This window comes from Pseudophryne corroboree, chromosome 8, assembly GCF_028390025.1.
Source record: "Pseudophryne corroboree isolate aPseCor3 chromosome 8, aPseCor3.hap2, whole genome shotgun sequence".
Taxonomy (NCBI): domain Eukaryota; kingdom Metazoa; phylum Chordata; class Amphibia; order Anura; family Myobatrachidae; genus Pseudophryne; species Pseudophryne corroboree.
The window spans coordinates 427,040,150-427,053,555 of record NC_086451.1 but is presented as its reverse complement, the minus strand read 5'-3'; the positions used below and the strand labels follow the sequence as shown (position 1 = coordinate 427,053,555).

The following is a 13,406-nucleotide window of genomic DNA, read 5'->3' as shown; positions in this document are numbered from 1 at the left end:
ATCCTCTGAGATCCTGGCTTCTTCCCTCACCCACAACGCTGGTGACCCTCCTCCGTTTTAAGAAACAAAGGCCGTCGCTACCCCCAAACGGCATCAGTCTGTCAATCACTGACCACCTGATGCCGCCTGCTTCCGCCGTCGCAAACTCGTGCTGCACATGTGCAAAGTACTGAACATCAGTGCTTTATAGCATGCGCAACAGGGCCTTCAGGATCTGAATGAGGGCCAATATTAGATATTACAGTGTGATTGCAGTTTAGTCAGTCATTAATTCAAAACAGTTTTCCCTGGTTGCCAGCAGGAGCAGCGGTTTGCCCTGAGCCCAGCAGCGACCCCCCCCCCCCCCCCACCACCTTTCTTACCAGTGTCAAACAAATAATACACACACCCTAAGACCTGTACAGAGCAGTAAGCGTAATGCATCAGACCACAGGTTCTCAAACTCGGTCCTCAGGACCCCACACAGTGCATGTTTTGCAGGTCTCCTCACAGAATCACAAGTGAAATAATTAGCTACACCTGTGGACCTTTTAAAATCGGTCAGTGAGTAATTAATACACCTGTGCACTTGCTGGGTTACCTGCAAAACACGCACTGTGTGGGGTCCTGAGTACCGAGTTTGAGAACCACTGCATTAGACTATAGGGACGTGTTTGTTACTTCCAGTGGCAGTGGCCTGGGGGATACTGCCTACCCCAAGCATCCATTTCCTCATTCCATCATTCTGTCTTCCTGCCAACCCGATGGGACTCCCCACAAATGAATGACTGAGATACATGCCCCGATTACGGTTCTGTGTTTATTCACACAGAGAAATTTGACAACTCCCTGAAAGATCTGCTGCCTGACGAGGAGGACAACGATTTCTTGTTGAACCAACGGCTGAGCTTCTCTTCTCGATTTCTTTGTTGGAGCCAAAGGAATAACCGGTAAACTATCATATTATTGCTTTTCTGACATTTTAATGTGTTGTGCAGCCAAATCCGCATGAGAGGATGCTGCATAACAACTAGCGCTATGCATGCTGGTCATTGTAGTTCAAATTGTGCCCTCCTTCCTGGCACTTTGCTTCAGTCCACCCGGTGCGGCTGTGGCTACCAAGCTTCTGTTTTAAAAAGACACAGGAGGCCACCCATTAGAGTGTAATAGAGTGCTGGACGGGATGTAGTTGGAATCCCGGCGGTTGGAATTCCGACGGTCGAAATACCGACGCTGGAATCCCGCCTAACAGAATGCCGACGGCGCCACCACAGCTATTCCCACTCTTGGGTGTCCACGACACCCATGGAGTGGGAATAGACCTTATGGCAAGCCACCGAGCCCGCAAGGGGCTTCGTTCCGCTTGCCCCCTGCCAGCATTCTGACGATCGGGAGTCCGACGTCAGTATTTTGACCATCAGGATTCAGACCGCCGGGATCCCATACCCAACCCTGTTAGATACCCCTGTGACATGTGGATGAGCGATGCACCCCAAAAGCGTGGTTGGAAGTGTTTGGTGGGACCTGAGTGTTTACGTGAAGCGGTGGTAGACCTGTTATGGAAGATTGCCAGGTCTGTGTCTGGAAAGCAAACAAGCCTATTGTGCTGCAGTGACATGTTGCAGATGTTTCCTTATATACCGTGACTTCAGTCGTTCCAAACAGTCCGTCTCGGCCCACCAGGTCCCGGGCATTTCAGCAACGCCAAGCAACTTCAATGCTCAAAAGGTGCATCTAAAATTATATTCTTAAGTAAAACCACTGGGAGCAACAAAACTAATTGTGCTAGATTGCGTTTATCAATTTGATGTGCGACACTGACACATCTGTGTGCTAATGAGTCTGAATCTGTGTACGAAGGGCTCCGATGCAACAGCCGTGGGTCTTTCTCATGCCAAGTTCCATTGTGCTACATTTGTGACTTTGTATGTGTTTAAAACTAATTCCTGTGCGTTTACAGTCGCAGCCCAGGGTCTCTAGCGCAGTGTGAGGCAGAGTTTACAGAGATATTCAATCAGCTATTGCTACCCCGTACATTATACTCAAGAGGGTGCACATAATGCGTATACAGATGTGTCCTCTTACATCTTTGCTCTGTGCGCTACGAATCGCGTTACACATAACGTGTGAGTGCCGTGTGACTAGCACTGAGCGTCTTTTTTTGCATTTTTTTCCACGAAAATGCATCTCAGACGCACAGTAATGTAATAGGAAACACATGCAGCTTCTGCTGATTAAAATGATATGCGGCATCCCTATATTCTTTGTGTGACTGCGACTGCATACAAAATGCTGTGCTACAGCGTTTTCACTCTGGGGTTTACCTAGATTCTGGGCACTTAACCTGGAATCTCTGGGTTAACTTGCGTTGCCGCGGATTTACCATGCAGGAAATTGCCTACTAAGTGAATAGTTCTGTGCGTTAATCTCCGTCTCTTAAGTCGCGTGAATAACTCTGCAGCTAATTGTGTCTGTCCCTGTGAGGGATGTTTTGCTGCGTTGCAAATAATGTAAAGATAAATACAGTACACTACACTCTGTAGAGATCTATCCGTGTACACTCCTCAACATAGTCCGCCATTCTGCCTACTTGCCTCCGGCACGCCCTCACAACACTTGGCCCATGTGCGAGCGCCCCGTTTCCACCCAGTTATACATATTCATCAGCAAGTGGATATTCGACCGAGAGCTATAACACTCCGAATCGCTCCACCACTAAGCTTGCACATTTCTAAAAAGGTTTACTTGTGTGTAATCCCATGTCATATCATGGTTTTATTCTCCTATTCCTCAGACTGGGAGATGTCTTACTACCTTGTGGCCAGCAGATGGCGACTGCTACAAATACAGAGCTGAAAGTGGAGCCTGACAGAACGCAGCCCTCCAGGAGAGTGTCTGAGGTAAGTCACCTGAACCTGATGATAATGCCCATCCTACATCTGTTGCTGTTATTGTTGGGCTGTGTGCATGCGGGTGTCTAGTCATCAGACATTATAGTAAACATAATGGGCCTGTTTCAGGGATGGATGGAAACCCAATGTTTTCACAGTTGAGTGATTATCATCTGACTGCGCCCACGTCTATGCCACACTGCAATGTGTCGCCATGGTCTGGCGATGGTGGCTGCCTTTATTTGCAAAGTGATTGCCTTTCAGGGACCATTTGGGGATAGGTAATGGCGGAAAAAACACAGGATCCACATTGGCTAATGGCAAGTTGTACTTAAGGCTCAGGACCCACTGACCCCACAGATCATTGCACTTTGCAGGTTTGTCAGAAAATCCTGGACATTTACACAGATCTGTAGGGTGGTCACATGTTCACCAAATCAATGACATCCCTATGCTGATCTGTCCCCAAATAAAATGACTTAGAGAAGGGAAAAATCCTGCACCTCAGTGACTTTGTTAGGGAACACTGATTACAATTGTTTCTGTCTCTAGTGCAGTGGTTCCCAACTGTCATCCTCAAGTGTCCCCAACAAGTCATGTTTTCAGGATTTTGACCTGTGGAAACAAGTGGGTTATTACTGACCAAGCAAAATAGATTAACTATACCGGTGCATGATTAAAGAAATCCAGAAAACATGACCTGTTGTTGGTACTTTAGGACATCCACTGCTCTAGTGATGGTCAGTTGCTGTGGCCTGGTTACATGTGGCTCCTCCTATGACTTTGGTAATTGCTTTAAGCAGGGCGATGCAGGAGAACATTTTCTTGGTGCGGTTCCTTCTAGTACTAAGGCCTTATATCCCATTGTGCTGTGTCCTCCAATTCACTTGATTAGAAAGAGATTTTATGATTGGTTAAAAAAGAAGAGAAATACAGATGTAGCCACCTTTATCTTGACTGGCTGAGGCGTTTGTCCCGATCGAGCATACGCAGCGTAGGGAGGCGCGCGCAGTCACAGAGAGGCGTACCTAATCGCACGGAGGCAGACAGAGCGTTTGGCGTTACCTTTACGTGTAATACCTGCGATCAGCCACCAGATGTCGCTTTTTACAATCACCACTGAGCATGCATGTGGTCTTCCGTAAAATACAATACTGAAATATATAATAAGGACTACTTTACTAAGGCGTCTCATTACGCTGCATACAGTAAATACTCATTACGCTGCATTATTTAATACAGTATATACGATACAGACACAGATAGTACAGCATACAGTATATGATCCATCTACAGTACTTTATGAATATGTGAGCGTCCAAGTCCCACAGACAAAACAACAGAAAACCAGTAGTGTACACTGTCGCAAATGGACGTGTTAGAAGTTCACTATTGCCTCTTGAGATTAGGAATTTTGTACAGTATGTTAGCGTCCTAATCCCTTAGCCATTACAGCATAATCAAAACCAATGGATTTATTCATCTGTCTGTGGCGAAGTGGTGAAGTGTTCCGCTTCCTATACTCAGAGTCCTGAGTTCGATTCCTAAAGTACAAATGCATGTTAGTTTTTTCCAGACACTTTATTATTTTTTTTATTCACATAAACCAGGGCAAAGCTGCATGAGCGGTTCTACTGTTAAGGTTCTATGCACCGTACAGTACACATTCAATTCTGTAGCTGGGCAGACTCAATAGAAATGGCTACCACCTATGACTCCTTGCCCCACAGAGGCCCTAGGCTACGGAGCAAGTAACAGTCCAGATTTTACAGGCTATGGGGCAATGCTGAAGGAGCGTCACAATCCCCTAGCTAAAATACACAGGGGCGATAGTGATAAGCTAGGTCTGCACATTACGGTACACCGGACTCAATCGCATAGCACACTGGCAAAATGACCATTACCCCTGAACCCCCACCTCGTGGCAGGCAGCGATGGCTACGGGGCAATGCTGAAGGAGCGTCACAATCCCCTAGCCAAAATACACAGGGGCGATAGAGATAAGCGAGGTCTATGCACATTACGTTGCACCGGGCTCGATCGCATAGCAAACTGACAAAACACAAGTTTTACATAAAGCAGGGCAAAGCTGCAGGAGAGTTTCTACTGTCAAGGTTCTATGCACTTTACGGTACACATACAATTCTATAGCAGGGCAAACTCAATTGAAATGGCTACCGCCTGTGACTCCTAGCTCCATGGAGGCACTCGGCTATGGAGCAAGTAACAGCACAGATTTGAAGCAATGCTGAAGGAGCGTCAGAATCCCCTAGCTAAAATACACAGGGGTGATAGGGATAAGCGAGGTCAATGCACATAACGATACACCGCAAAGTACCCCATGGTTTTGATTATGCCTTTTCTTTGAACACGGTATTTTCCACTGCCTCGCCCTACCCCCATCCCACTTTCCCCTTCCCCCCTGGGAGCCTGCAAAGTACATGCAGTAGACAGGGAGGGAGTTCCGATCAGGTTACAAGACATGTGCAACAGTATACTACTGTATGTAGGAAAATCCTCCACCTACTCTGATTTATGTGAAACCTGTGTGCACCCTTTCATTGAATGTATAACAAAGAAAAAAAAATAATAAAGTGAATGTCACGGGAACATAGAAAAAAAAGGTTGGCACTTTGGGACTCTCAGCGTGGGAGGTGGGAGCCTTCATCGCTAGGTTGGTATGGAAGGGGAGACAATTAGCTACCGGAGGGTATTAACCCCAAGTTTCTGTGACCCCCACAAGGCTCATGGCAAGCGTCGGAACCCATGGTGGGTCTGAATTAACGGGCCCATTATAGTCTATGGGAAAATGGGTCCACTTTGCATACTGATATCTCTGGTTCTGGTTGTCCCAGAGACTCAGGACTGGTACCATACAAAAGAGGAGACTCTTGACTTTCGGGGCAGACCAACCACTAGTTTATGTGACACTGGAAAAGGAAACGGGAAGCAACCGTGTTTCGGGTCCCCTCCAGTTGTCCGCCTAGCTTGCACAGGATGCAGAGTTTCTGGCTAGATAGGAAATACTGTACAGAAATGCTAAGCATGGTAATTTGACATCCAGGAACATAGGGAGGAGTTTTTATCTCTCTCCATTATACTTAGAAAAATTACACTTGCCACTGTACGTTACAAGCTGTTCGTGCTAATTAGTACACTAGTAGAACATACTGTACAGAGATACTAAGGATAGTGATTTGGCATCCACGAACTTAGGGAGGAGCTTTAATCTCTCTCCATTGTAATCTTTCTAAGTATAATGGAGAGAGATAAAAGCTCCTCCCTAAGTTCCTGGGTGCCAAATTACAGTCTTTAGTATCTCTGTATTCTATGTTCTACTAGTGTACTAATTAGCATGAACAGCTTGTAACGTACAGTGGCAAGTTTAATATTTCTATGTATAATGGAGAGAGATAAAAGCTCCTCTGAAAGTTCCTAGATGCCAAATCACTGTTCTTAGTATCTCTGTACAGTATGTTCTACTAGTGTACTAATTAGCACAAACGGCTATTAACGGAATGCCAAATCACCGAACTTAGTATCTCTGTACAGTATGTCCTATTAGGGTACTAATTAGCATGAACAGCTTGTAACGTACATGGCAGGTTTAAAATTTCTATGTATAATGGAGAGAGATAAAAGCTCCTCAGTAAGTTCCTGGATGCCAAATCACCGTACTTAGTATCTCTGTACAGTATGTTCTATTAGGGTACTAATTAGCTGTTCGTGCTAACTAGTACCCTAATAGAAAATACTATACAGAGATACTAAAGACGGTGATTTGGCAACCAGGAATTTACGGAGGAGAAAGATCAAACCTGCCACTGTATGTTACAAGCTGCTCGTGCTAATTAGTACACTAGAAGAACATGCTGTACAGAGATACTACGGACAGTGATTTGGCATCCACGAACTTAGGGAGGAGCTTTTATCTCTCTCCATTATACTTAGTAAGATTACAATGGGGAGAGATAAAAGCTCCTCCCTTAGTTCCTGGATGCCAAATCACTGTACTTAGTATCTATGTACAGTATGTTCTACTAGTGTACTAATTAGCACGAACAGCATGTAACACACAGTGGCAATTTTAATCTTTCTATGTATAATATTGAGAGATAAAAGCTTCTCCCTAAGTTCCTGGTTGCCAAATCACCAAACTTAGTATCTCTGCATAGTATTTTCTATTAGGGTACTAATTAGCACAAACAGCTAATTAGTACCCTAATAGAACATACTGTACAGAGATACTAAGTACGGTGATTTGGCATCCAGGAACTTACTGAGGAGCTTTTATCTCTCTCCATTATACATAGAAAGATTAAACTTGCCGCTGTACGTTACAAGCTGTTTGTGCTTTTTAGTACACTAGTAAACATACTGTACAGAGATACTAAGGACGGTGATTTGGCATCCAGGAACTTACTGAGGAGCTGTTATCTCTCTCCATTATACATAGAAAGATTAAACTTGCCGCTGTACGTTACAAGCTGTGCTAATTAGTACACTAGTAAAACATACTGTACAGAGATACTAAGGACGGTGATTTGGCATCCAGGAACTTACTGAGGAGCTTTTATCTCTCTCCATTATACATAGAAAGATTAAACTTGCAACTGTACGTTACAAGCTGTTCGTGCTAATTAATACACTAGTAGAACATACTGTACAGAGATACTAAGGATGGTGATTTGGCATCTAGGAACTTACTGAGGAGCTTTTCTCTCTCTCCATTATACATAGAAAGATTAAACTTGCCGCTGTACGTTACAAGCTGTTTGTGCTAATTAGTACACTAGTAAACATACTGTACAGAGATACTAAGGACGGTGATTTGGCATCCAGGAACTTACTGAGGAGCTGTTATCTCTCTCCATTATACATAGAAAGATTAAACTTGCCGCTGTACGTTACAAGCTGTTTGTGCTAATTAGTACACTAGTAAAACATACTGTACAGAGATACTAAGGACGGTGATTTGGCATCCAGGAACTTACTGAGGAGCTTTTATCTCTCTCCATTATACATAGAAAGATTAAACTTGCAACTGTACGTTACAAGCTGTTCGTGCTAATTAATACACTAGTAGAACATACTGTACAGAGATACTAAGGATGGTGATTTGGCATCTAGGAACTTACTGAGGAGCTTTTATCTCTCTCCATTATACATAGAAAGATTAAACGTGCCACTCTACGTTACAAGCTGTTTGTGCTAATTAGTACACTAGTAGAACATAGAGTACAGAGATACTAAGGACAGTAATTTGGCATCCAGGAATTTAGGGAGGAGCTTTTATCTCTCCATTATACTTAGAAAGATTACAATGGAGAGAGATAAAAGCTCCTCCCTAAGTTCCTGGATGCCAAATCACTGTACTTAGTATCTATGTACAGTATGTTCTACTAGTGTACTAATTAGCACGAACAGCTTGTAACGTACAGTGGCAATTTTAATATTTCTATGTATAATATAGAGAGATAAAAGCTCCTCCCTAAGTTCCTGGTTGCCAAATCACCATCCTTAGTATCTTTGCATAGTATTTTCTATTAGGGTACTAATTAGCACAAACAGCTAATTAGTACACTAGTAGAACATAGAGTACAGAGATACTAAGGACAGTAATTTGGCATCCAGGAATTTAGGGAGGAGCTTTTATCTCTCTCCATTATACTTAGATTACAATGGAGAGATTAAAGCTCCTCCCTAAATTCGTGGATGCCAAATCTCTGTACTTAGTATCTCTGTACAGTATGTTCTACTAGTGTACTAATTAGCACGAACAGCTTGTAACGTACAGTGGCAATTTTAATCTTTCTATGTATAATATAGAGAGATAAAAGCTCCTCCCTAAGTTCCTGGTTGCCAAATCACCATCCTTAGTATCTCTGCATAGTATTTTCTATTAGGGTACTAATTAGCACAAACCGCTAATTGGTACCCTAATAGAACATACTATACAGAGATACTAAATATGGTGATTTTGTATCCAGGAACTTATTGAGGAGCTTTTATCTCTCTCCGTTATACATAGAAAGATTAAACTTGCCGCTGTACGTTACAAGCTGTTCGTGCGAATTAGTACCCTAATAGAACATACTGTACAGAGATACGAAGTATGGTGATTTGGCATCCAGTTAAAAGCTGTTCGTGTTAATTAGTATACTAGTAGAACATACTGTACAGAGATACTAAGAATGGTGATTTGGCATCTGGGAACTTCCAGAGGAGCTTTTATCTCTCTCCATTTTACATAGAAAGATTAAACTTGCCGCTGTACTTTACAAGCTGTCCGTGCTAATTAGTACCCTAATAGAAAATACTATACAGAGATACTAAAGACGGTAATTTGGCACCCAGGAATTTAGGGAGGAGCTTTTATCTCTCTCCATTATACTTAGAAAGATTACAATGGAGAGAGATAAAAGCTCCTCCCTAAGTTCGTGGATGCCAAATCACTGTCCTTAGTATCTCTGTACAGTATGTTCTACTAGTGTACTAATTAGCACAAACCGCTTGTAACGTACAGTGGCAAGTGTAATTTCTCTAACGTCCTAAGTGGATGCTGGGGACTCCGTAAGGACCATGGGGGAATAGCGGCTCCGCAGGAGACTGGGCACATCTAAAGAAAGCTTTAGGACTAACTGGTGTGCACTGGCTCCTCCCCCTATGACCCTCCTCCAAGCCTCAGTTAGATTTCTGTGCCCGACGAGAAGGGTGCACACTAGGGGCTCTCCTGAGCTTCTTAGTGAAAGTTTTAGTTTAGGTTTGTTATTTTCAGTGAGACCTGCTGGCAACAGGCTCACTGCATCGAGGGACTAAGGGGAGAAGAAGCGAACTCACCTGCGTGCAGAGTGGATTGGGCTTCTTGGCTACTGGACATTAGCTCCAGAGGGACGATCACAGGCCCAGCCTGGATGGGTCCCGGAGCCGCGCCGCCGGCCCCCTTACAGAGCCAGAAGAGCGAAGAGGTCCGGAAAAATCGGCGGCAGAAGACGTTCCTGTCTTCAATAAGGTAGCGCACAGCACTGCAGCTGTGCTCCATTGCTCTCAGCACATTTCATACTCCGGTCACTGAGGGTGCAGGGCGCTGGGGGGGGCGCCCTGAGACGCAATAAAACATGATAAAAATACCTTACATGGCAAAAAATACATCACATATAGCTCCTGGGCTATATGGATGCATTTAACCCCTGCCAGAATATACAGAAAAACGGGAGATAAGGCCGCCGAAAAGGGGGCGGAGCCTATCTCCTCAGCACACTGGCGCCATTTTCCCTCACAGCTCAGTTGGCGGGAAGCTCCCTGACTCTTCCCTGCAGTCATTACACTACAGAAAGGGTTAAAAAAAAGAGAGGGGGGCACTAATTAGGCGCAGTATTAAAACATACAGCAGCTATAAGGGGAAAAACACTTGTATAAGGTTATCCCTGTATATATATATATATATATATATATATATATATATATATATATATATATATATATATATATATATAGCGCTCTGGTGTGTGCAGGCATACTCTCCCTCTGTCTCCCCAAAGGGCTAGTGGGGTCCTGTCCTCTATCAGAGCATTCCCTGTGTGTGTGCTGTGTGTCGGTACGTTTGTGTCGACATGTATGAGGAGAAAAATGATGTGGAGACGGAGCAGAGTGTCTGTAACAGTGATGTCACCACCTAGGGGGTCGACACCTGAGTGGATGTACTGTTGAAAATTACGTGACAGTGTCAGCTCTGTATAAAAAAAAAAAAAAAAAACAGTGGTTGACATGAGACAGCCGGCTACTCAGCTTGTGCCTGTCCAGACGTCTCATAGGCCGTCAGGGGCTCTAAAGCGCCCGTTACCTCAGATGGCAGATACAGACGCCGACACGGATACTGACTCCTGTGTCGACGGTGAAGAGACAACCGTGATTTCCAGTAGGGCCACACGTTACATGATTGAGACAATGGAAATTGTTTTATACATTTCTGATAATACGAGTACCACCAAAAAGGGGTATTATGTTCGGTGAGGGAAAAACTACCTGTAGTTTTCCTGAATCTGAGAAATAAAATGAGGTGTGTGATGATGCGTGGGTTTCCCCCCGATAACAATTGATAATTTCTTAAAAAGTATTGGCTGTATACCCTTTCCCGCCAGAGGTTAGGGTGCGTTGGGAAACACCCCCTAGGGGGGATAAGGCGCTCACACGCTTGTAAGAACAAGGGCTCTACCCTCTCATGAGATGGCCGCCCTTAAGGATCCTGCTGATAGAAAGCAGGAGGGTATCCAAAAATGTATTCACACACATACTTGTGTTATACTGCGACCAGCAATCGCCTCAGCCTGGAGGTGCAGTGCTGGGTTGGCATGGTTGGATTCCCTGACTGGAAATATTGATATCCTAGATAAGGATAGTATATTATTGCCTATAGAGCATTTAAAAGATGCATTTCTATATATGCATGATGCACAGCGGAATATTTGCCGACTGGCATCAAGTATAAGTGCGTTGTCCAATTCTACCAGTAAAATGGTCAGGTGATGCGGATTCCAAACGGCATTTGGAAGTATTGCCTTTGAAAGGGGACATTTGGGGTCGGTCTTTTAGACCTGGTGGCCACGGCAACAACTGGGAAATCCACGTTTGTACCCCAGGTCGCCTCTCAAAATAAGACGCCGTATTATCAGGCGCAGTCCTTTGTTGGCAAGCGGATAAAAGGTTCCTCTTTTCTGCTCGTGACAGAGGGACAGGATAAAGGCTGAAGAGATTACCCAGTTCCCAGGAACAGAAATCCTTTCCCGCCTCTGCAAAAGCCCTCAGTATGACGCTAGGGCCTTACAAGCTCAGGCACGGTGGGGGCCCGTTCTCAATGAATTTCAGTGCGCAGTGGGCTCACTCGCAAGTAGACCCCTGGATCCTTCAGGTAATATCTCAAGGGTACATATTGAAATTTGAGACGTCTCCCCCTCGCCGTTTCCAAAAGTCGGCTTTACCGACGTCTCCCTCTGACAGGGAGGCAGTTTTGGAAGCCATTCACAAGCTGTATTCCCAGCAGGTGATAATCAAGGTACCCCTCCTGCAACAGGGAACGGGGTATTATTCCACACTATTGTGGTACCGAAGCCAGACGGCCCGGTGAGACCGATTCTAAATCTAAAATCTTTGAACACTTACATACAGAGGTTCAAATTCAAGATTGAGTCACTCAGAGCAGTGATTGCGAACCTGGAAGAAGGGGACTACATGATGTCTCGGGACATCAAGGATGCTTACCTTCATGTCAAAATTTACCCTTCTCACCAAGGGTACCTCAGGTTATGGTACAGAACTGTCACTATCAGTTCAGACGCTGCCGTAGGGATGGTCCACGGCACCCCGGGTCTTTACCAAGGTAATGGCCGAAATGATATCCCTTCGAAGGAAGGGAATTTTAGTTATCCCTTACTTGGACGATTCCCTGATAAGGGTAAGATCCAGGGAACAGTTGTTCGCGTAGTGTTGCGGCAGCACGATTGGATTCTCAATATTCCAAAATCGCAGCTGGTTCCGACGACTTGTCTTCTGTTTCCTAGGGATGTTCCTGGACACAGTCCAGAAAAAAGGTGTTTCTCCCAGAAGAGAAAGCCAGGGAGTTATCCGAGCTAGTCAGGAACCTCCTAAAACCGAACCAAGTCTCAGTGCATCAATGCACAAGGGTTATGGGTAAAAATGGTGGCTTCCTACGAAGCAATCCCATTCGTTAGATTCCACGCAAGAACTTTCCAGTGGAACCTACTGGACAAATGGTCCGGGTCGCATTTTCAGATGCATCAGCGGATAACCCTGTCACCAAGGACAAGGGTATCCATCATGTGGTGGTTGCAGAGTGCTCATCTTCTAGAGGGCCGCAGATTCGGCATTCAGGACTGGGTCCTGGTGACCACGGATGCCAGCCTGCGAGACTGGGGAGCAGTCACACAGGGAAGGAATATCCAGGGCTTAGGGTCAAGCCTGGATACATCACTTCACATAAATATCCTGAAGCTAAGGGCCATTTACAATGCTCTAAGCTTAGCAAGACCTCTGCTTCAAGGTCAGCCGGTGTTGATCCAGTCGGACAACATCATGGCAGTCACCCACGTAAACAGACAGGGTGGCACAAGAAGCAGGGATTCTTCGCTGGGCGGAAAATCATGTGATAGCACTGTCAACAGTATTCATTCCGGGAGTGGACAACTGGGAAGCAGACTTCCTCAGCACGACCTCCACCCGGGAGAGTGGGGACTTCACCCAGAAGTCGTCCACATGATTAAAAAACTCGACAGGTATTGCGCCAGGTCAAGAGACCCTCAGGCAATAGTTGTAGACGCTCTGGTAACACTGTGGGTGTACCAGTCAGTGTATGTGTTCCCTCCTCTGCCTCTCATACCCAAGGTACTGAGATTGATAAGATGGAGAGGAGAAAGCACTATATTCGTGGCTCCGGATTGGCCAAGAAGGACTTGGTAACCGGAACTTCAAGAGATGCTCACGGAGGATCCGTGGCCTCTACCTCTAAGAAGGGACCTGCTC

The 13,406-nt window shown here is 45.0% G+C and overlaps 1 protein-coding gene across 1 annotated transcript in view; it reads left to right on the top strand.

Moving 5' to 3' along the window:
- WDR62 (WD repeat domain 62) overlaps nt 1-13,406 on the top strand; it is a 313,350-nt gene that overhangs the window by 202,413 nt on the left and 97,531 nt on the right. Inside the window, exons 26-27 of the mRNA XM_063937983.1 lie at nt 812-929; nt 2,774-2,879. Of these exons, the coding sequence (XP_063794053.1) occupies nt 812-929; nt 2,774-2,879 (224 nt within the window). The remainder of the gene's footprint in view (nt 1-811; nt 930-2,773; nt 2,880-13,406) is intronic.